Source organism: Ornithorhynchus anatinus, chromosome 10 (assembly GCF_004115215.2).
Source record: "Ornithorhynchus anatinus isolate Pmale09 chromosome 10, mOrnAna1.pri.v4, whole genome shotgun sequence".
In the NCBI taxonomy this organism is placed as follows: domain Eukaryota; kingdom Metazoa; phylum Chordata; class Mammalia; order Monotremata; family Ornithorhynchidae; genus Ornithorhynchus; species Ornithorhynchus anatinus.
In genome coordinates this window covers 7,278,918-7,303,886 of record NC_041737.1, presented here as the reverse complement: position 1 = coordinate 7,303,886, position 24,969 = coordinate 7,278,918, and the positions used below count along the sequence as shown (strand labels likewise).

At 46.7% G+C, this 24,969-nt stretch overlaps 1 protein-coding gene across 4 annotated transcripts in view; it reads right to left on the bottom strand.

The window, feature by feature from the left end:
• SLC4A4 (solute carrier family 4 member 4) overlaps window positions 1-24,969 on the bottom strand; it is a 259,357-nt gene that overhangs the window by 58,805 nt on the left and 175,583 nt on the right. For all 4 annotated transcript variants that reach the window (XM_029073646.2, XM_029073647.2, XM_003430899.5 and 1 more), the window contains 4 exons: window positions 24,200-24,354; window positions 23,360-23,473; window positions 22,929-23,103; window positions 7,345-7,478 (listed from right to left, as the gene is read on the bottom strand). In XM_029073646.2, the coding sequence (XP_028929479.1) occupies window positions 7,345-7,478; window positions 22,929-23,103; window positions 23,360-23,473; window positions 24,200-24,354 (578 nt within the window). The remainder of the gene's footprint in view (window positions 1-7,344; window positions 7,479-22,928; window positions 23,104-23,359; window positions 23,474-24,199; window positions 24,355-24,969) is intronic.

The following is a 24,969-nucleotide window of genomic DNA, read 5'->3' as shown; positions in this document are numbered from 1 at the left end:
CCCTAAGGGCACCCTGGGGTTAGGAGTGGCAGGGTGGCAAATGACATGGGGGAGCAGCGTGGCCAAGTGGGAAGAGCACGGACCTGGCAGCCAGAGGACATGCCATGGGTCTGCTGTGTGTCCTTGGGCAAGTCACTTCACTTCTCTGGGCCTCAGTGACCTCATCTGGAAAATGGGGCTTAAGACTGTGAGCCCCACGTGGGACAGGGACTGTGTCCAACCCGATTACCTTGTATCTACCCCAGTGCTTAGAAAAAGTGTTTGGCACATAATGAGCGTGGGCTCCACCACTTGTCTGTTTTGTGACGTTGGGCAAGTCAGTTCACTTCCCTGGGCCTCATGGTCCTCATCTGTGAAATGGGCATTGAGACTGTGAGCCCAACATGGGACAGGGACTGTGTCCAACCAGATTTGCTTGTATCCACCCTAGAGCTTAGTACAGTGCCTGGCATATACTAAGCACTTAACAAATACCATTATTATTATTGTTGTTATTAACAAACACCACAATTATTATTATTATTGTTATAATAATAATAATCCTGGGGCCCTATTTTGTCTGAGGTTCTCTCTTGCCATGTCCTCACTCTGAAAACACCCAGAATCTCCGTACTGAGCTCATCTCTGCTTACTAGACCCCATCCAAGTCGAGAATCTCTGACTCTCCACCGGCGCTGACGGGTGAGGGTGGGGTGGTCACCGAAGTGTTCCACCATGGGAGAGAGGCTGCCCTTTGCTGGCAAAGCAGCTGGCCTTAGGGAGAGACTTACTCCCCCCCGGAAACACCAGCAATAGGGTCTTGGCTGCACTCTTTAGAGTGCATGGGAAAAGAAACACTGGACTCCAGGAGACTCAGAAAGGTCGGAGGAGCGCCATCAATACGACCCTGTGAAAAATCCCCGCCCCTATGGAAACCATTTCAAAGCCGGTTGGGATGTGGGGGGTTGCGACCGGGAGAAAAAAGAGCAGAAGGGGCAGAAAGACTCGCTGCCAGGGGCCAAAACAAAGGAGACAGTGAGGGTCCGGAGACGGGGGCTTGGACGGTCACTCGGCTTGGGCGGAAGGACAGAGCGGAGCCAGCGAGAGCCAAAGCAGAAACCATGGGGACCTGGCTTCCTGTGACAGACGGTGGCTGACATTTCTGGAGCTCGGCTTGGAGCTCCTGGATATTGATGCGTTCCCGTCTCGGGGCGCTGTGAGGCCAGAAAGAGACAGAAACACTTTCCATTCAGTCTTCCATCGACCCTAGAGAGGTGCGTTGTCAGAGGGGGACACCCTGAGAGGAAGATTCATCCATTCATTCAATCACATTTATGGAGCACTTACTGCATGCAGAGCACTGTACTAAGCACTTACGAGAGTGGTCGAGGAAGACTAGAAAGGATTCACAGCAAATACAATAAGCCCCACGGAAAGTCTGGTCTATTGGCCCTGTCTTGTCTTTTGCCGTCGAGTCGTTTCCGACCCATAGAGATACCGGGGTCACATCTCTCCCAGAACGCCCCGCTCTCCATCCGCAATCGTTCTGGTAGTGAATCCATAGAGTTTTCTTGGTAAAAGTACGGAAGTGGTTTACCATCGCTGCCTTCTGCGCAGTAAACTCGAGTCTCCACCCTCGACTCTCTCCCGTGCTGCTGCCGCCCAGCATGGGTGAGTTTTGACTTCTAGTAGATTGCCTTCCACTCGCTAGTCACTGCCCAAGCTAGGAATGGAACGGACAGGCCTCTGCTTCGCTCTCCCTCCCATAGCCGAGACTCGTAGAGGACTGGAAACTCCTCAGGTGAGACCCTGAGAGGGGAATGGCCCAGACCAAGCCCTAAATACCTGCCGAGACCCATTTAGTAACACACTCTTCTCATGCCATGACACCTTCAGTTTAGATCTCTGCTCAGTTTTCTTGCTGGCTGAAATCAGGATGTTGATATTCTTTCTCTCTTTCATTCTTTCTTTTTCATTCTCTCTCTCTTCCTCTTTCTCTGCCCCATTTCTGTCCCTATCGATCTCTCTCTGTCCCTCTCTCTCTCTCTCAGTCCATTCTCTGCCTCTCTGTTCCCTCTTTCTGTCTTTCTCTGTCTACCACTACTACTAGTAAGAATAATAATTGTGGTATTTGTTAAGTGCTTACTATATGTAAAACACTATACTAAGCGCTGGGGTAGATACACCATAATCAGGCCCCAAATGGGTCTCACATTCTAAATAGGAGGAAGAAAAGGTATTGAATCCCCATTTTGCCAATGAGGGAACGGAGGCATGGGAAGTGAAGTGATTTGCCCAAGATCACAAAGCAGACACGCGGTGGAGTCGGGATTAGAATCCAGGTCCTCTGACTCCTAGGCCCATGCCCCTTCCCCAAAGACCACACGGCTTCTCTTCTGTCCCTCTCTACCTCTTTCTCAACCCCCTCTGTCTCTTTCTAATGTTCTCTGACTCTCTCAGTCCGTCTCTGCCCCTTCCTTTGTCCCTCTCTTTCATTTAGATGCTGGAAGGAGGCAGGAGTTGTGCCAATTTCCAGAAGTGCGGAGGGGTCCAGCAGCTGCCACACTCAAAGGGGGATTCCTGGTGGTGTCCCTTAGTCCCTATGGGGTCTTGGGCTTGTCCCGTTTCTGAAACTCAAGTTTCTCCAGCTTTGAAGAAGGAATCATAATTGCAGCGTTTATTAAGCTCTTGCCACCTGCCAAAGCACTCTGCCAAACACTGAGGTAGAAACTGATTTATTTATATTAATGTCTGTCTCCCCCTCTAGATCACAGGCTCGTTGTGAGCAAGGAATGTTTGTGTTTCTTGCTATACTGTACTCACCCAAGCGCTTAGTACAGTGCTTTGCATGGAAAGAGCACGGGCTCGTGTTCTAATCCCAGCACTGCCACTTATCAGCTGTGTGACTTTGGGCAAGTCACTTCACTTCTCTGTGCCTCATTTACCTCATTTTTAAAATGGGGATTAAATCTGTGAGCCCCACATGGGACAACCTGATTACCTTGTATCTGCTCCAGCACTTAGAACAGTGCTTGGCACGTAATCACTTAAATACCCTCATCCTCATTTTTATTATTAAAAAATACAATTGAATGAATGAATGAAACCAGACAACCGGTTGCTTTCCCACACTGTAAACTCCTTGAGGGCAGAGGATGTCTACCAACTTTAAACTATATACATAGCTTTAAAATATATTGTAAATTATTTGTTTATATTAATGTCTGTCTACCCCTCTAGACTGTGAGCTCGTTGTGGGCAGGGAATGTGTCTGCTAACTCTGCCGTGTTGTATTTTCTCAAGATCTCAGCACAGTAAGCACTCAATAAATACTACTGACTGATTGATTGACAACTCTGTTATATTGTACTCTCCCAAGCGCTTAGTACTCATCTGCTGCGTGATCTTTAGTATGTCATTTCACTTCTCTGTGCCCCAGTTCCCTCATCTGTAAAATGGGAATTAAGTCTATGTGGGACACGGATTGTGCCCAAACTGATTATCTTGTATCTACCCCAGTGCTCAGAACAGTGCCTGGCATATAATAAGTGCTTAACAAACACCATAATTGTTATTATTACTATTATTACAAGAAGCTCAGTTGGTTGACCATCAACTTCTGCATATACCAGAAACTCCTTACCACTGACATTAAAGCACTCAATCACCTTGTGCCCTTCTACCTTATCTCGCTGATCTCCTATTGCAAACCAGACCACAGGCATCACTAATGCCAACCTACTCACTGGACCTCGATCTCATCTATCTCACCGCCGACCCTTTGCCCACATCCTGCCTCTGGCCTGGAACTCCTTTATCCTTTATATCTGACACACCGTCACTTTCCCCACCTGCAAAGTCTTATTAAAAGCACATCTCCTCCAAGAGGCCTTTCCCAACTAAGCCCTCATTTTCCCTACTCTTTCTCCTTCTGCATCACCCTTGCATTTGGATTTAAATCCATTGAGCATTTGATATCCATCCCCACAGCACTTTATGTATCTATCTGTAATTTATATTAAATATCTGCCTCTCCTTCTAGACCGTAAGTTCCTTGGGGGCAGAAAACAGGTCTACCAACTCGAGACTACCAATTCTCTACTATCCCGTCTACCCTCTAGACTGGAAGCTCGTTATGGGCTAATTCTGCTCTACTGTACTCTCCCAAAGCTCTTAGTACAGTGCTCTGCACGTAATAAGTGCTCAGTAAATACCCTTGGTCGATTGATTAATTGATTCGGGGTCAAGGGGCTAGTTCTAGCCATGACTCCACCACTTTCCCGCTGTGCGATCTTGGGCGAGTCACTTAACTACCCTGTGCTTCAGATTCCTCATCTCTCACACGGGGGATTAAAGTATTATCTGTTCTCCCTCCCTCTTAGATTGTGACTTGGACCTGGGTCCATTCCGATGATTTCTATCTACCCTAGTCCTCAGCATGGTGCTTGGAACATAATAAGCACTTCATAAATGCCCTTATTATTGTTAGCAATCGTAATAACGATCTCTCCGGCCTTTCTCTTCACACTGTTTGCTAATCAACTAAATTATTCAGATATCTTCAGTGCATATTTCATTTGCTTTGGTGCATCTGGTAGGAGAAGACGGGATGCATTTGTTTATGGAAAGGAAGTCATCTCTATCCCAGAATTATCAAAAGAAAACTACCACTCAAACATTTTCTTTAGATTAAGACCCTGATCACATTGCAACCCATAAATCTTTTTGGAAAGCACTCTCATATTTGTTCCTGTTTAGAATGTTTGTTCTTCCCCACAACCCAACCCCCACCCCAGCTCCTGTTTAATCTTTCCACGGAGGCTTTCTTCTCTCACACATTTTTTTTTTTTCTGACCCAGAAAACTATTTGGTTCTTTCTGTAAACTGGCCCGAACCAAATTCTTTCCACCGTCCCCTCGGCCTTCCGATGTTGAAGACTTCGATGGGAGAAGGTTAGAAGGGACCATGTCGTAACTACAGACCGAGATTCAAATCTGTAGCTATAAAAAGTTTTGAATCTTCTTAACGCAAGGAAATAAAGAGACTTTTTTTTCCTTTTGCTTCGATCGATATATCAATCCAAGGCATTAACTGAGCACTTCCAGTTACGGCACGTGAGTTTGGCACATGTAATTCAGGCCGCCGCATCCGGCGGAAGCCCAACAGAGTCTGTTTCTCAGGAGCTCTCTCCTGTCAGGGTTGAATCATTTCCCATCGTTTGGTTCTGCCAAATGTCAAGGGTTCCTAGCCCCATCCTTCTCATCCTCTTTGGAGCGTGGGACTACAGGGAACTGTAGGCACATGGAATATGGAGGAGGAGACAGGAGGAAGGGGATGGGACTCGGGCGATGAAGAGGAGACGCTAGGATAAGGGATGGTAATGGGGTCCTCCCTCTTTATGTCCCCTCTTCAGTCAATCTATCAGTGGCATTTATTGAGCACTTACTCTGAGCAGAGCGCTAAACTAAGTGCTTCCAGGACTTGGGGGGCGGGTCACGTGCCTCTTTTCCTTGCAAGCAAACAACGACCAACCTTCTTCTATGACGGCTCCACTGCCCAAGTGAAGGAAGCACGAGAGGGCTGGTAGAGGAGCCCCGACATTGGTGGAGACCCTCCAGTTGCTGGGATACTGTCAGGGCTCTGTCTCCACAGTGGCTTCCACCCCGCCCTTTCCAGAGGGTCCACGTTTAATCTTAAGGTACCACTCCTTCTGACTTGAAGGGCCACCGACCAGGGAGCCCCTTCTGCCCCCAGTCCACACTTGTGTCACTGAAGGAGCATTTAATTAACCTATCAATCAAGAAATGCTATTTATTGAGCACTTACTCTGTGCTGAGCACTGTTTTAAGCTTGGAAAAACTCCCTCACCCATCAAATGGGAATGATACCTTCCTCTCCCCATGCCTTAGATTGTTAGACCCATGTGGAACAGGGACTGGTTCTGCTCTGATTATTTTGAATCTACCCCATTGCTTAGCACAGTGCTTGGCACCTTGTTAGCACTCAACACAATATCATTGCTAACAATAATAACTGTGGTATTTGTTAAGTGCTTGCTATGTGCCAAGCACTCGACTAAGCGTTGGGGTAGATACAAGATAATAGGGTCCCACATGGGGCTCACGGTCTAAGTAGGAGGGAGAACAGGGATTAAATCCCTATTTTGTAGATGGAGCACAGAGAGGTTAAGCGACTTGACCAGGGACACAGAGTAGCCAAGTGGCAGAATTCGAACTAGGGCCTAGGGCCTCTGACTCCCAGGTCTACGTTCTTCCCACTAGGCAATGTTGCTTCCCACAGTAACAACAATCATAATCAGTCTTTAGTAATTGGACAGGCTACTAATTCCATTACACATTTTTTAGAATATGGATTGAAAATCAGAAGTGGTTTCTACATGTTAGGTTCATAGGACTTTGCCAAATGCCACCGTGATAATAACTGTGGTATTCGTTAAGCACTTACTAAGTGTCAAGCACTGTACTAAGCGCCGGAATAGTTCATACAAGATTATCAGGCTGGATGCAGTTTTTATCCATATGGGGCTCACAGTCTAGGTAGAAGGGAGAACAGATATTGAATCCCCATATTGAAGAGGAGGAATCTGAGGCACAGAGAAGGTAAATGATTTGCCCAAGGCCACACAGTGAGCAAGTGGCCGTGCCGGAATTAGAACCTTGGCCCTATGACTCCCAGGCCTGAGCTCTTTCCACTGGACAAATAATCAAGCTAAGTCTCTGCCTTCACGCCGTCACCTCGAACCAGAGAACGGCAGGAGTAGGAAGAGGCCACAGAGCAGATCGAGCGCTTGGATAGAGAGCCAAAAATCCTCATTCGTGGCCCTGCTGCCATGTGGGGGCTTCGACGTCTTGAGCAGGTCACTGAATTCACGGTCCTGTGCTCTAAAATAGCCCACCCACACCCTTTAAATCTCCTGCGATCATATGACTGGATCATGCCCCGGATATTCTTTGGTGTTAGTGGCCATTCAATTCCTGGTTTCTTGGGATTTATTAGGGAATACACAGTGTGGTTTCACTTGGAGTCCGGAAGTTAAATCAGAGGTCACCCTCAGCAGTTTGAGAATTAGGGACACCAAATCTGCTCTCTTCCGCTAAGTGCCCTAACCCCAACCAAGTGACTCGTCTGTGTTCTCCCTGTCTGTCCTACTGAGCTCTTTACCTTGGCAAAATCCCTTCTATGATTGAGCACAGAATCTCAGAGGGTACAGATTTTTTCTTCTCAATTTAAAATCCGCCTCACTTATTTTCTGGTTTCTGCAGAAGGGGAAGCCGCCACCCAGTCATCCCACCCCCATGGTTCACTCGCAGGGGTGAACCAGAGAAACGCCCACGCCCTACTCACTTGCTGAAATTAAATAGAAGCCTCTCGAAGACCAGGACGGGGCCTGTGCTGCTGAGGATGGTGAGGGGTTGGCCGGCGAAAAGGCAGAAGATGGCTCCAGAAACTGCTGTGCCCAGGAAGCTCTCCAAAACACCCTGCGGGACCCAAAACACACACGTTAGTTGCAGCCAAGAGTCCCCACCCGTCCCTGCCCCCTCGTTCTCCAAAGGAACCTTCAGGTGGAGGCCGCTTCACCAGCCACGGAGCCTCTTGGCCTAGATCCTGTGGGAAGGAAATGAGGAGGCCCGGCGCATTCTCACACTGGAACTCGTTCTCCCACCTGAGCTGAATCATTGCACTTGGATGCGGGCTGGGTTTTCTCTCTCTTTTCTTACCATTTTGGAGTTGCCTTAGGGCAGTTTTCTCTCTCCTCGTTCCTAGGTGGGGCTTATCACCCCCACGCTGAGAAGCAGCCTGGCTCAGTGGAAAGAGCACGGGTTTGGGAGTCAGAGGTCGTGGGTTCTGGTCCTGCTTGTCAGCTGTGTGACTTTGGGCAAGTCACTTAACTTCTCTGTACCTCAGTTACCTCATCTGTAAAATGGGGATTAAGACTGGGAGCCCCACGTGGTTCAACCTGATCACCTGTATCCCCAACAGTGCTTAGAACAGTGTCTTGCACTCAATAATAACATAATAAGCACTCAACAAATGCCATCATTATTATTAGTAGTATTATTATCAGGGCAGGGACTGTGCCTATTACTTGTACTGTACTCTTTCAAGCACTTAATGCAATGTTCTGCACACAGTAGACACTTTCCTCACGATTATTATGTCAGTATCATGAGGGTAGGGACTGCGTCTACTAATTTTCTTGCAGTCTTCCAATCATTTAATGCAGTACTATGCACACAGTAGACACTCAATAAATATAACTGACTGAGCTATTTTTCGGAAAATAATTCTCTTCCACACTACTGCTTCACCTGTGCATCTCTGTCCTCAATTCCTATAGGTAATTACCCTCTCCCGTCCCAACTCCACAGCACTCATACATGTGTATACATCTATGTATATGCACACATGAAATTTATTAAGCGCTTACATTTGTCAAACAGTGTAGCAAGCCCTGGCATGGATGCGAGACAAGCACCGTGGTCTAGTGGGTACAGTCAGAAGGACCTGAGTTCTAATCCTGGCTCCGCCACTTAACGGCTGGGTGACCTTGGGCAAGTGACTTCACATCTCTGTGCCTCAGTTAGCTCATCTGCAAAATGGCGATTGAAGCTGTGAGTCCCATGTGGTACGGGGACTGTGTCCAAGCTGATTAGCTCATATCTACCCCAGTAATTAGTGCAGTGTCTGGCACATGCTAAGTGTTTAACAAATATTTCAAGACAGAATCCCCTAGTCCCTTATATACACCTCTGTGGATGCAGTGAGCCGAATTATACTTTCCAATCGTTTTGTGCAGCGCTCTGCACACAGTAAACGCTCAGTAAATACGACTGAATGAATGAAAGCAGTCACAGTCCCTGATGGACCTTGCAATGCCGAACAATTAGCCAACTGGTTTAGAATGCTTCCCCTTCCTTCCCTCCTGATTCGCTCCCTTCTTCATACACAAGCACACGTACACACACACCATACACCCGCCCCCCTACTGCCTTACCCGCCCCACCCCGCAAGTTTCCTAGAATTTCACTTGGTGGCACTTTAGCTGGCTTGTCCCAAATCCACTTGGTCCCACCAGACTTTTAAGCTTTGCCAATCACAGTTGGACCAAATGCAGTTACTTCTGGGAACTGAGCCTCCACTGTTGTCATGGGAAAACCCAGCCATCATCATCATCAACAGTACTTATCGAGTGCTACGTGTAGAGCACTGTACTAAGCACTCAGAGTAGCACAGTCTTAACTTCATGTCCTCTAGAGTGATCAATTAATCCAAGATGAGCTCTCTTGATGGCAGGAGTCACGTCCCCCGTTGTTCAGGATAATAACGATTCCCACACGCCAAGCACTGAGCTAAGGACTGGGGTAGAGACCGGATGATAAGATGGAACACGGTTCCTATCGATCAATCAATCAATTAATGGGGTTTATTGAGAGCGACTGCGTGCAGAGTACTGCATTGCTTGCTTGGGTGAGAAGAACAGAAGAAGGTTGGTAGACATGTCACGTCTCCTACCCCTAAATAGCTTACAGTATAGAGACGGAGACACGAAGTTAAAATAAATTACAGATATGGACGAAAGTGCTGTGGGGGTGACAGAGAGGTGACCCTCCCCTTTGCGAAGGCTGCCAGCCATCTCCCCTATCAGAAATGACACAAACCAACTTCCTTCAGAGGAAGTTAATTTACTGCAGGCCTCCGCGTTTAGGCCAATGTTTTTTTTCGGGATTTTATTATTTAAAGATCGAGAATTTCCATTGTGTTGATGACAATTTTGAAACAGATGGCTGATTTATTACAAACACTGCCCTGGAAAGTCTCTTAAGCTTAGCACTGCTTCCAAGATTTCTCAGAAAAGAACAATTTTAACCCACATCGACATGATGCACATCAAATCATAGTATGGGAATGTTTTTCAATCTTCTCACGCAAGGAAGGGCTCACCAAAGTTAATTTGGGGCCATTTGTAGCTGATTATTTAATAAACTTGTTTTCAGGCTTTATTCAGTCTGAGGGCAAAGAGGTAGTTCCAGACTTTCAGGAGATGATCCCAAATATGATATCTGCCTTTTTGTGTGTGTGTGTGGCATTTATTATGCGCTTACTATGCGCCATGCTCTGTTCTAAGCTCTGGGGTAGATAGGAGGTAATCAAATTGGACACAGTCCATGTCCCTCATGGAGCTCACAGTTTTAATCCTCATTTTCTAGATAAAGATAAAGATAAACTGAGGCACAAAGAAATGAAGTGACTCGCTCAAGGTCACTCAGCCGACGGGGGGGTGAAGCCGGGACTAGAACCCAGGGCCTTCTGACTCCCAGGCCTGGGCTCTGCCTACTTGGCCATGCTGCTTCCCGTGACTCTTTAGAGTTAGCCATTCTTGTTTCCGATGACTGTCATGGAAACAGCCTACCCTGACTCAAGTGAGCACTGAATGTAATAGGAGCTTGCACTATCGCTCAATCAGTGACCCTGGAGACCTGGTCACAGATAGTTCTTCTCTCTGTGGGCTTTAATTTATCATCTTCTAATAGTAATTGTAAAAGTGTAAGCACCTTGGGGTCAGGAGATGCATTGATTCACTGTATTACTTTCCCAAGCTCTTAGGTTAATCGACTGCACTCACTGGGAGCTCAGTAAATACCGTGACTACAAGTGTTAATGGACAGATTTCAGGCCCGCTCTCTTCCAAAGGACAGTGGAAGGAGTGAAAGATTCACATTTCATTCAATTCAACTGTATTTATTGAGTGTTTACTGTGTGCAGAGCATTGCAAAGGCAGAAGGTGAATCTACCTTTTTTTTTAAATGGTATTTGTTAAGCACTTACTACGTGCCAAGCACTGAACTAAGCACTGGAGCGTATACGATATAATCAGCTTGGACACAGTCCAGGTGATTCATTCATTCATTCAATTGTATTTATTGAGCACGTACTGTGTGCAGAACACTGTACTAAGCGCTTGGGACAGTACAATACAACAATAAACACACATTCACAGTCTCAATCCCCATTTTACAGATGAGGCAAGAGAAGTGAAGTGACTTGTCCAAAGTCACACAGTACAAAAGCGACAGAACTGGGATTAGAACCCACTCCCAGGCCCGTGCGCTTTCCACTAGGCCACGCTGCCTCTCTACACCTCTATGCCACTCTCCCCTGCAACCGCCCCTTTAACCCATCTAGCTTCAGCTAAGTACTTGGGCATTCACACCCCCGCCACAGCCCTGTGCTACTTGTGTAAAAATCTTTTTAGTTAATCCCTTCCCCTTCCTAATAATTTATTATAGTGTCTCTCTCCCCTGCTAGATGCTAAGTTCCTTGCTGACAAGAATCATGTCTACTAATTTGATCACTCTCTGCCAAACCCTTAATGTAGTGCTCGGCACACATTAGGTGCTCAATCAACACTATTGATGGATGGATGGATGGATTTATAAATTCCAAGTTACAATTTTAAAACTCTTGATGGTTCCTTCATCACGTAGCACTAATGATTGGAAGAAGAAATGATGATTTTTTCAAAAACATCTATAGGAAACGGTTAAAATGGATTTGAATAAGGCCATTATAATATATCAATCCATTAATGAATGGTATTTAAGAAGCTGAAGCTTATTCATGCGGAGTTCTATGTAGAGGCTAATCAGAATTTGGTCAAATTGAGGAAGCAGCATTGCCTAGTGGAAAGAGTCAGGGACCTGGGAATTGGAGGACCTCAGTTCTAATCCCAGCTCTGCCACTAGCCTGCTGGTGTGCAGATAGATTCTCCAAGAGTAATGTAGGGTAGGTCTAACCCTGGCATCTGATTGATTATCCTATGCTTCAACAACAAGATCTGCTGGATTCCATTTGGCTTCCATGCCATGTGACTGGAAACTGACTGATAGGTGGCCATTGTTTGATAGGTTTCAAACTTCCACAAAGTGCCAAGGACCATGCAGTTGGTTGAGTGTCAAACTCCAAAAGAACAAAGACACTTGCAAACGACTCTGAGACAACATCGTAACCGTCCTACTGAAGCCAGTAACTACACTGACTTGTCTCCAAGGTAGCCATTAAGATTGTAGATACTGCTTCTCACTGGACCTGGATCTCATCTATCCACCGATCTCTCGCCCACAACCCGCCTCTGGCCTAGAAGGCCATGTTTCCTCATTTCCCACAGACGCTCACTCTCCCCACCTTCAAAGTCTTACTGAAGGCACAACTCCTCCAAGAGGCCTTCCCTGACTAAGACCCCCCCGCTCCTCTTCTCCCACCCACTTCTGCACCACCCTGACTTGCTCCCTTTATTTTTCACCCTGCCCAGCCCGACGGTACTTATGTACATAGCTATCATTTATTTATATTAATGTCTATCTCCCCGACTAGACTGTAAACTCACTGTGGTCAAAGAATGTGTCTGTTATATTGTACTCCCCCAAATGCTTAGTATGGTGCTCTGCTCACAGTAAGCTAGTCAGTCAGTTGTATTTATTGAGCACTCAATAAATATGATAGACTGACTGACTACCTCCATGTGGAACCAGGACTGCTGTGAAGACAGTGACCTAATTAGACCCTTCACTGTAGCAAAAACAGCAAATCTGGGAATGACAAGAAACACTAGGATGGAACAGACCCAAGATTTTCCTAACCAAAACCAAACCGAGGATTTCCATGCACCCCTAAACTGTGTCTGTGGGCCGCCATCACTCACTGCCACAGAACTACCGAAGCATGGAGTTGACTCCCTTCATCGCAGACGAGTCTTAGAGCGATAGAGAAGCGGCCAACTCCTCAACCCACCTTCCATTACAGATCTCTTTAACACCTTCTACCATCGACCACGATTCTCTGGGCAGACCAGTTTTCCTGCCAAACATGTGAAGAAATGGTTTCCGTGCTCACGCTTGAAATCACGACAGCAATTGGAGCCATCAAGAATGGCAGGGCTCCCAGATCTTTCGATTTACCTGCCAAGATCGCTCGGTAGAGAGGAGATGTTCTGTTCAGATTTCTGCCCAAGCAATTTGTCGAGGATCTCAAAGATACCGCCATGATCACCGTGGCGATAAAAGAAATGGAAGGAAAGGAGAGAGCTGACTCCAGAGATTGTCATGCGGTCTCCTTGCTCTCTGATGTGGCCACCATCTTAACCAGGCTTCTGAAGTCACTACTCAGCACAGGTGCGACTTTTTAAAGTCCAGCATAATAGGCAATTCGAAAAGCCGGTGGAAACTATCCACACCACAGTATGAAGCTAATATCGAAAGGAATGGAAACAGCCTTTGCTCGACTCTCAAACCCATGTACTTATTATCACACTAGCAATTTACAAATTAAATCTAAATTAGACAACTCAAAGATGATACTCAGAAATGATAATGATGTTTCAGCAACAGGTACTCGGATACAATTTATAGAATTTCTATTCTATTTGTATTGAGCACTCAATAAATATGATAAGACTGACTGACTATCAAGAATCTGTAGAATTTCTTGTGGTTCTGGAGATGTGGGTGACAATTTGCGATCTTATAATCACATTGTTTAGTGGTTGATTAATTAAAAAGGGGGGGTAGTGTGAATGCTGAAGATAGATATCAAGAGGTAATTGAAGGCAGAGGGAACAATTTGGCAGATGGTATAGAAATAGATCAAAACAGAAGAGAGGTGATGATCAACAAGGCTGTTCCAGAAGAAGAGGAACAGTACAGTTCCACGAGGCATTAGGAGGGTTCAACGTTGTTGGAAGGTACATCCTGAAACTGGCATGAGAAACAAGAGGCTTAGGGCTGTATCCAAAAAATGAGGTAGGGAGGAATACCAGCAGGAAGAGCCTGAGATGCTGAAATTCCATCGATCGATTCAAAGAGATGACTAAGGGTATTTTGGCACTAATAACGAAACCAACCTTTCAGTGGATGCTTCAAAACAGGGGGTGGGGGAGTTAGCCAATCAAACAATGGTATTTAGTGAGGGTTTACTGTGTGCGGAGCACTGTACTAAGCACTTGGGAGAGAGAAGCAGCGTGGGTCGGTGGAAAGAGCCTGGGCTTCGGAGTCAGAGGTCATGGGTTCGACTCCTGGCTCTGCCACTTGTCAGGTGTGACTGTGGGCAAGTCATTTCACTTCTCTGTGCCTCAGTTCCCTCCTCTGTAAAATGGGGATTAACTGTGAGTCTCACGGGAGGCAACCTGATTAGCCTGTATCTCCCCCAGCGCTTAGAACAGTGCCCTGCACATGGTAAGCGCTTAACAAATACCAACCTTATTATTACAATGCAACAGAGTTCATTCGTTCATTCAATCGTATTTACTGAGTGCTTACCGTGTGTAGAGCACTGTACTAAGCGTTTGGAAACTACAATACAGCAATAGAGACAATCCCTGCCCACAACGGGCTCACAGTCTAGAAAGAAAATTAAACCTGCCTCTGTCTCCCCCACTAGACTGTACTCTCCCACGTTCTTAGGACAATGCTCCGCACACAGAAAATCTGCGCTCAATAAATACTAACCATCGTTTGAATGAATTGAACCCCTGTCTCCGATGTGACCAGCTGGGATACACATCACTATACCACACTACACTCTATTATAGTAGCCACTATTCCAGCCAGTCAGTCATATTTATGGAGCGCTTGCTCTGTGCACTGCACTGTAATAAGCACTGGGGAGAGTACCATGTAACAATATAACAGACGAGTGCTGTTCTCACAAGGAAGTCCAAGCCTAAATCCAGTAGGGAACAAAGAAAAAGAGGGATGAAGAAAGAAAATCTCAAAATGCAGTCTGCCGGTGAGACCGACTTGCTGATGTCACTGTCCCCGGAGGGGATGCTGAGTCAGGAAGAAGGGTGGGAGCCTCCCAGACTGTGGCATCTGGATCCCCTATAGCTCTGGACGTAGTGAAGCTAAACTGGGAGGTGGGGTGGAGAAAGCAATAAATTATCCAGGAAGAAAATACTCAAAACTTTTAATAGAGATGAGGTGAGGTCCCCGTCAGGGTAACAGCACAGCCTAATAGAAGGAACAGGGGCCTGGAAGTCGGGACGGAGGTTTTAATCCCGGTTTCTGCCATTTACCTGCTGTGGGACGGAGGTTTTAATCCCGGTTCTGCCGTTTGCCTGCTGCGTGACCTTGGGCAAGTCATTTAACTACTCTATGTGCAAATTTCCTTGCCTGTAAAATGGGGATTAAATACCTCTTCTCCCTTCTCCTTAGACTGAGAGGCCCTTGTGGAACAGGGACTGTGCCCTTCCTGATTATTTCATCTCTATGCCACTGCATAATACAGGGTTGGCACATAGTAAGCATTGAATAACAATAATAATGAAAAATAATAATAATGATAAGAAGAATAATCGACCACATTGATTGAGCATTACTGTGGGCAGACCGCTGTTCTAGGCACTTGGAAGAGTATATTAGAGTAAGAAGGCATGTTTTCTGCCCCATAAATGCTATTTGGTGCTTCTAAGCCAAACAAATACATCACACACAATGTTAGAGTGTAGCTTCTCATTCGAGCATAAGCTCCTTGTGATCAGGGAATGTTTCATCTCATTTTTCTGAATTTCACAAGCATCCAATACAGTGCACTGCATCAAGTGAGGGCTCGATGATCATTACTAAGGTGATCAATTTAACCTATCCGTAATATATTTTAACACCTGTCAATGACTGTAGATTGTATGCTCCTTCTGGGCAGGGATCATGTCTGACAGCTATATTGCACTGTACTTTTCCAAATATTAGCACAGTGTTCTGCCCAAAGGAAGCCCTCGATAAATACCGCCGATCGATTGATCAAAATGGCAGCATTAAATTTTTGAAAAAACAGGGAACGGATACAATCTTTGTGCATATTCATTCAATCATATTTATTGAGTACTTACTGCGTGCAGAGCACTGTACTAAGTATTTAGCAAAGTGAAAAACCTCTTCAATGAGTGCTCACTGGAGCTGAGCATTGGATGGTTCTTTCTTTCTTTTTTAATGATATTGTTAAGTGCTTACTAGGGACCAGGCACTGTACTAAGCACTGGGGTAGATACTCACATGGGGCTCAGAGTCTTATCTCCATTTTACAGATGAGGTAACTGAGGTCCAGAGAAGTGAAGTGACTTGCCCAAGGTCACACAGCAGACAGGTGGTGGAATTGCGATCAGAGCCCAGGTTCCCTGACTCTCAGGCCTGTGTTCTTTTCACGAGGTCACACTGCTTCGTTACTGAGCTCTAGCTCAAATAGTTTCACCTAGAATTACGTGAGTTTCTGAGGATGTCACGATACAAGGGATATGTGTCTTCTTGACCTGAGGGTACCAGTGACATCTCAGGGAAATTATCCAGAAAGGTCTACGTGACCAAAAGGAGATGGTGGGCTGAAGCAATGATTTGAATAATCGAGGCAAAGCTATTACCGAGGAAAAGGAGGTTTTCATGGTAATTATGATCCAGATTGGCTGTGTACGTCGACTATATTCACTGGGATAATAGCTCAGCTCTCCACTTCATTTTACCTAGGTTGTTCCGAACTTCAGACTCCCATTTCCGGAGTGAAAAGCCTATGCTAAATTAGCTGAGTGGTAGGAAAAGGAATTTTTCATGATTTCAAATGGGAAACGCTGAAAAGAAATTTTCTCCAGAGCCAAAGCGTTGGCCACAGGAAACTTTCGCTGGAAACAGTTTTCTTCATTGCCTGCGGCGGTTCTGAATTTGACCCATTTAGCTTAAATGGCAATCTGTGGGAAGCTCTCTTCAATGGTAGCTGCAGGTAAAGACTTTAAGGATGAGACGGGCACGACCGAAGTTTTCAATCAACGGTATTTGTCGAGTGTTTACTCTGTGCGGACCACTGTACTAAGCGCTTAGGAGAGAAGTGCAATAGAATTGGTAGACTCATCTACCCTGCCCACAAAGAGCTCGCTGTCAAGAAGTTCTATTTCTTGCCATTGTTCTTGTCTGACTGACTCCCCCGATTAGACCGTAAGCCCGTCAAAGGGCAGGGACTGTCTCTATCTGTTACCGATTTGTACATTCCAAGCGCTTAGGACAGTGCTCTGCACATAGTTAGCGCTCAATAAATACTATTGAAGAAGGAGGTGGACAGAGTAATAGTGAATTTCTCCTCTATCGAATCATACAATACCCAGCAGGGCCATCTACAGAGGTGTGAAGGTAATCAAGGTAATATGTCTTCACGGTAGTGATAAGCATAAATACTGAGGGAAATTTTGAATGCTGAAAATATTAGCAGGTTCAAGAGGCTTTGGATGAAATCACAGGTGAGGAAATCTTAGTTTTCGAGTATAAAGGTCCTCTTGCCTCAGTTTTTCAAGAAAACATGCTTGTAGTCCTAATTCCAAAGGAGAAGGGCTTGTTGCTAAGAGGCTAAATTTCATTCATTCATTCAGTCAGTCATATTTATTGAGCACTTACCGGGGGCAGAGTACCGTACTAAGGGTTTGGGAGAGGACAATACAACAATAAACAGACACATTCCCTGCCCACAATTTACAGTGTAGATGGGAGGAGACAGACATCCATACATATAGATAAATGTCAGGTATGTAAATGAGGGCTGTGGGGCTGGGAGGGGAGAAGAACAAAGAGAGCAAGACAGGGCTAAGCAGAAGGGAGTGGGAGAAGAGGAAGGCGGTTCGGAGTCGGGGGATTAGTCTGAGAAGCCCTCTTGGAAGAAATGTGCCTTCAATAAGGCATTCAAGGTGGAAGAGAAATTGTCAGATTTGAAGAGAGAGGGTGTTTCAGGCCAGAGGCAGGACATGGGCTAGGGGTCGGCGGTGAGGTAGGAGAGACTGAGGCACAGTGAGAAGGCTGGCACTAGAGGAGCCAAATGTGCGGGCTGGGTTATAGCAGGAGAACAACAAGATTGGGTAGGAGGGGGCAAGGTGGTGGACTGCTTTAAAGCCAACGTTGAGAAGTTTTTTCTAACTGATGTGTAGACCCCCAAGAGGAGGGAGTCTGAATTATTTGGTGATTTTCGGTGGATGGGGTGGAAGGGCTCAGAGAGACCAGATAATTTAGACCAACGTCTTTTTAATCCAGGTAATTTGCCGAGATGGGACTCTGCCAAGAATCTGTTAGGAGGATTCCAAAAAACAATCGGTTCCAGACCAAACACATCTGGGATTTACTTTTGCTCCGAGCTCCCCTAAACATCTGTCTGCCTGTTCCCTGGGGGATTCATAACAGTATCATTCTTTCCCTTGAAACTGGGGAAATGCCCTCTTCACTCCACTGACCTCTCTCCTCCTTCTTCTTCACAACAGAGAGTCTTGACAGCCTTTCATGAGACCCAGGCTTGGGTGTCAGTGTGCCTTGAGGTATTTTCCCTTCTCATTCCTTAAACTCTCTGCAGCGAAGAATAGCACCTCTCTAAGAAATAAAAAGCCTCCATGCAAGGTCTCCAGCAAATCTTCACTGCATCAGGTGTCACCTTGTAGTCAAGATTCTGGACCAGAACTACAAGCTGTGACAATAGAGAAGGATGCTCACGCCCTGCCCGGAACTGTCTAGAACTCCCTCCTCCTCCATCTCTGACATCCACAGCTTTCTGCCATCCTCAAAGCCCTTTCTGAAGACACATCTCCTCCAGGAGGCCTTCCCAGATATATTTCTAATCGCCCAAGTGCCATTTTAGCACTTGGAAGCCTCTGAGCTCCAACCCTTCATAACACGTAAATACATACCTTATATATGCTAATTCCTCCTTTTTGTAATTTGTAATAATAATAGTGATAATAAATATACTTGCCATGCACTGTTTTAAGCACTGGGGTGGATACAAGTTAATCGGGTTGGACACAGTCCCTGTCCCACATGGGACTTACACTCTTATCCCCATTTTACAGATTAGGTAACTGAGTCACAGAGAAGTTAAGGGACTTGCCCAAGGTCACACAGCAGACAGGTGGTGGAGTCAGGTTTAGAACCCAGGTCCTTCTGATTCCCAGGTCTGTGCTCTATCTACTAAGCCACGTTGCTTCCCACTAATTTATTTTACTGTCTCTCTCCCCCAAGGAATTGTACACACCTTGAAAGCATGGATGCTGCCTACTAATTCTGTTGTATTCTCCCAGGCACTTAGCAGAGTGTTCTGTACATGGTAAGAACTCAGTAAATACTGTTTATTGATTTATCACCATCATCAATTGTATTTATTGAGTGCTTACTGTGTACAGAGTACTAAGTATTTGAGAGAATATAATAAAGCAGAGTTGTCAGACAAGTGCCCCGCCCACTGTGAACTTACAGTCTACAAGGGATAGACAGACATGAATATAAATAATAATTCATAACATATCATTTATTGTTGATTGATTATTCAGACTACAGCATCCTGAAAACTAGGATAAGTAGTAAATAAAGTTTGAAGATGGCGCTATTAAAGATGAGATGTGCATACACAAACACAATGATAGCCTTGTCTTGGGCTCAGGAAAGCCCACAAAAATATGATTCTGTGAGGTTCAAATGGGCTTCAGAGAGAATCCCTGGAGGCAACACATTAAAGTTGAAAGAAAGCTCTCCCCGAGTTGCCATAAGAATCGCTGTGCCTCACAAAGAGGGAGCAGACCAAAAACCTTTGTGTAAACACCAGTGCTGCCTGGGACTGTATCAGGGCAGTGAAAAGCAACAGACCATTTCTAGTGTCATTTTCCCGGAAGCCTCATGGCTGCTTTCTTTCAATCTCTAACAACATAAAAGTACCAAAATGAAAAAAAAAACATAGCTGTGGAGATGCAGGGTTTATATGTGAATAATTTGGCTTTGCGGTTTGAATGCATCCAGAGTTGTTTGGCATCAGGGGATCAGAACTCACTGTCCTTCTTCTGCCTAAAAGCCCTTCCCTACCATGCGGGAGCTGGGGGGTCTTCTGACAATCTTCTGGGATCTTTTTTCCCTGTAGACTGTAAGCTCCGCCCTCTAGACCAAGCTTGTTATGGGCAGGAAAGGTGTCTATCGACTCTGTTATATTGTACTCTCCCAAGCGTTTACTACAGTGCTCAATAAATACAATCGACTGATTGATAGACAGCACGGCCTAGCGGAAGAGCATGGGGCCAAGAGTCAGGAAACCTGTGTTCTAGGTCTGGCTCTGCCTCGGGCCTGCTCCGGGTCTTTGGGCAAGTCGCTTAACCTCATCTGCCAAGTGGGGATGTGATCCCTTCTCTCCTTTCCTTTCAGTCTGTGATCTCCAGGTGGGACAGACTGAGACTGATCTGATCCCCTTGTATCTCCTGCAGTGCACGGCACAATGCTTGGCAGATAATGAGCGCATCATAATACCCACGCTGAAAGCATCGATTACTGATATTTACGGAGCACTTAGTGGGTTCCGAGCACTGTATTAATTAAGCGCTTGGGAGAATCCAATGCAACAGAGCCTGTAGACACGTTTCCTGAGAAACATCGTGCCTTAGGGGAGAGGGCCCGGGCTTGGGAGTCAGAGGTCGAGGGTTCTAATCCTGACTCTGCCACTATCAGCTGTGTGTCTTTGGGAAAGTCACTTAACTTCTCTGTGACTCAGTTACCTCCTCTGTAAAAAGACTAAGACTGTGAGCTCCACGTGGGACAACCTGATTACCTCGTATATACCCCAGTGCTTGGCACATAGTAAGGGCTTAACAGATACCGTTATTATTATTCATCCATTCATTCAATTGTATTTATCGAGTGCTTAGCGTGTGCAGAGCACTGTACTAAGCACTTGGAAAGTACAATTCAGCAATAAAGGGAGACAATCCCTGCCCGCAAAGGGCTTACACGGGGGGAGACAGACATCTAAACCAGTAAACAGGCATCAGTAGCATCAAAACCAGTAAAGAGGCATCAATAGCGTTTTTACCAAGGCTGTTTCAATGAAATGAAGAAATTCAGAGCCCAGTTACTTCCCCCAGGGGGGTCAAGGGCCTAGTGAGTTAAGCCCTTTGGGAGGATCAGTGGCACCTGCTCCTTGTGCTGGCTTCTCTGGCTCTGCCATGAGCCTTCCCTGTCTTCTAGATGCCCGGCAAATCTGCAAGTGGTCAAAGCAGGTCACTCGGTCTGCCTCTTGGGCCTATAAAGGGCTTGAAAATCTCTTCAGATTATCGGGGAAATTCCTTACTTGTCTTACATCCCATCTATTTACTTCCCAGCTGGGTTTAACTCACTCTCCTCCCTCCTTCCTCCTTTCAACTGATCCTTCTCTCTGGCCTCTCCTCTCTCTTCTCTCTCCCTCCCCATCTTTCTGATTGCAGTCTATCTTTTCAATAATATTAATGATTGTGGTATGTGTTAAGCACCTACTATGTGCCAAGCACTGTAGTAAGAGCTGCAGTAGATAGAAGATAGTTAGGCCAGACCCAGTCCCTGTCCCATTAAGAGCTCGCAGTCTAAGCAGGGAGGGAGAACAGGTATTGAATCCCCATTTTACAGATGAGGAAATTGACACAGAGAGACAGAGAAGCAGTGTGGCCTATGGGAAAGAGCATGGGCCTGAGGGTCGGAGGACCTGGGTTCTAACCACGTTTCTGCCATGTACATGCCGTGTGACCTTGGGCGAGTCACTTCACTTCTCTGCGCCTCAGTTCCCTCATCCGCAAAATGGGGATTCAAAACCTGTTCTCATTCATTCATTCATTCCATCGCATCTGTTGAGTGCTTACTGTGTGCAGAGCACTGTGCTAAGTGCTTAGACAGTGCGATTCAACAATAAAGAGAGACAATCCCTCCCACACCGGGCTTACAGTCTAGAAGGGGGGAGACAGACATCAAAACAAGTAAACAGACATCAATATAAATAAATAGAATTACCGGTAGGTAAGTATATACAAGTGCTGTGGGCGGGGGGGGAGAGGTGGGTAGAGCAAAGGGAGCAAGTAGGAACTGAGGCCCAGAGAAGTGAAGTGACTTGCTTAAGGTCACTCAACAAACAAGTGGTGGAGCTGGGATTAGAACCCAGATCCTTCTGACTCCCAGGCCCATGTCCTATCCACTAAGCTAGACATCTTTAACATCGTCATCAACATCAATGGTATTTATTGAGGGCTTGCTATGGGGAGAGCACTATACTAAGAGCTTGGGAGAGTCCGACACAACAGAGTTGGCAGACACAATCCCTGCCCTCAACGAGCTCGCAGTCTAGAAGGGGAGGCGAGCGTTAATATAAATAATTTATAATACGTCGTTTGAAGATATGTATGAAGGGCCGTGGGGTTGAATATCAAATGCCCAAAGGTCACAGATCCAAGTGCGTAGACAATATGGAAGGGAGAGAGAGCCGGGGAAAAGAGGGCTTAATTGGGGAAAGTACTCTTGGAGGAGATGGGATCTTAATAAGGCTTTGAAGGTGGGGAGAGTGGTTGTTTGGAATATAAGCAGGGGGTGGTTTCGGGACAAGGGAAGGTCGTCAGAAAGGGGTTGGTGCAGAGGTAGATGAGATCGGGGCCCAGCGAGTAAGCTGGCACTGGAGGAACTAAGTGTGCGGGCTGGTCTGAAGTAGGAGTTCGGTGAGGTAAGCTAGGAGGGAGAGAATTGATTGAGTGCTTTAAAGCCGACGGTAAGGAGTTTCTTGCTATTGGACCCAAGACTTTTCTACTGACGCTCTTCTCCTGCTGTTCCTCAGCTCACCTTCATGTTCAAACATTTCAGGCCACGGAGTTCACAGAGGTGAACCATTCCACCCACCCCTGGCCCAACGTACCGATTAAAGCTTCCTGCTCTGACCCCATTTTCAGGTTCCTCACACCTGCCTTCTTCCCCCTTTTGGCTCCAACCTGATTTGCCAGAGTTATTTTGGGTGACAAGAGCCCGGAAGCAGGCTTAGAGGCGAAGCACAGGGCTGGCCCAAAGCAGAGCTCATGCTGAGGTGAGGAACGGCACCGGCACGAAGCAGAGTTCGAGAGGGGGAAACCAGCGGCACTCCGGTGATTTGTCGCTCACCTGCATGTTTTCGGTGGCATCCCCGAGCAGTCCTCCGAACGTGATGGCGTTGGTGACGGTTCCCAGGTAGATGAAGAGAATGGCCGAAAGGGCTTGGATGTTTAAAGCGTCGTAAAAGTCGCTGGCGAAAAACGGCGCTTTCCTCTTGATATCTTTGATCAGCCCACCGCAAAATCTGAGGGAGAGGCAGTCGGGCAACAAAAACGGAACAGTGTTGAATGTTTCTGACAGATCTGCCACTGAAAAGGATGCGCCAGAGGGAAGGGAGCGATGGGGGCTGCCCACAGGTTCTGCCTCAGGGCACGATGGGTGTTTTCCACACGGGGCCAATCTGGTGGGGAAATTCAAGTTTCTCTCAGGGAAAGAGGGTTCAGAGGAAAGGAAAAGGCTGTTCAGGTCTCTTCACACATGGCAGAGGAGTTTAAACTTGCCTTCCTGTTCGCTGTAGCTCTTCACAGTCCCCATGGCCACCACCTCCGTGGCCTCCGTCATGAGGGGCGTCGCCATTCATCTGCACGTTCTCTCCACCTGAGTACATGTTCTTCCTGCACATCAAGATAGACCCAAGGGAGAGTTAGTTTGGTCCATCCACTCCAACGTGGCCTCCGATACGGAGAAAACTCAAGGAGAAACGCTCACTGTGGACAGGAAATGGGTCTGCTGCCTCTGCTGTAGTGTACTCTCCCAAGTGTTCAGTCCTATGCTTTGCACACCGTAAGCGCTCAATAAACACCATCAATTGACTGATGGAGAAAGGCCCTTATTTTGGCATCTACCCCTAATGTACCAGGAAGAGCAGGCCTCGCAATCTCTATTACGGGGACCTGTGGCTCGAGCCAGGGGTTTGACTTCGTCTGCGGGCTGGGAAGGAGTTCCCGCCGGGAGAATTACCCCACAGATTTCCACGGAAGGGCTCACGCCTCCTCCCGCACGCATCCTACGTGGAACCGATCCTGTCTGCGTCGCCCCTCCACTCACACACCACTTCTTGTTCTCACGGGTGACGTGTGTCGGGGCCCCTAATCAGACCGCGGTCGTTATCACTGGCTCATCGCCTCCCACGAGGCAATAAAAGCTCAAACACTCGCTCATCTCCATCGGAGAGCTGGGGTGAAGCCCAGAGGTACTAGGTGCTGTGTCCAGGAAAACTCTGTGGGCTCAACTGAGATTGGAGAGGAAGGAGAAAGGGCCTTGGTCATCCCGAGGCAAGACTCTCCCCTCTCCCTCAACCGGCCAGTGTCGACCCTCCTCCCCTGGGCCGGGGTTGTTACCTTTTGTCCGAGGATGGGAGAGACTTGGGGGGTTCTATCCTGATGGTGGGGTCCCACTCGCCGGGAGGGAGGACGATGACCTCATCCAGGAACTCATCAATGCCAGCGATCAGGTCCTGCCGGTCTTTAGCCTTATAGGCAATGTCGTGGAACACCTGCAGGAGGAGTCACAGGGTGAGGGTCTCCAGCTCCGTCAGGGAGGCTGACGCCAGGGTGTTGTTGTTTTTATGGTATTTGTTAAGCGTTTACTATGTTCCAGGCACTCTCCTAAGCACTGGGGTAGATATGAAACAGTCAGGTTGGAAATAGTCCATGGCCACGTGGAGCAATAGTCCAAGTCCGCATGGGGCTCACAGTCTTAACCCCCATCTTACAGATGAGGAAACTGAGGCCCAGAGAAGTGAAATGACTTGATCAATGTCACACAGCAAATAAGTGGCAGGATTAAAACCCAGGTCCTCTGAGTCCCAGGCCCGTGCTCTCTTTGCTAGGCCACACTGCTTCCAAACAGATATTCCTATAAATTACCCCAAGAAGAGGAGAATCTGTTCTAGAAAGCTTGAGCCATAACCCACCAAAAAAAAAAAGTGCTATGAGCTCACTATGTTCAAAGCACTTTACTTAGGGCTAGGGAAGATACAAGATAATCAGGTGGGGCACAATCTCTATCCCACCTGGGGCCCACAGTCTAAGTAAGAATGAGAAGAGAAACTTAGTTTTACGGTTGAGCAAACTGAGAAGTGAAGAGTCTTGCCCAGGGTCAACCAGCA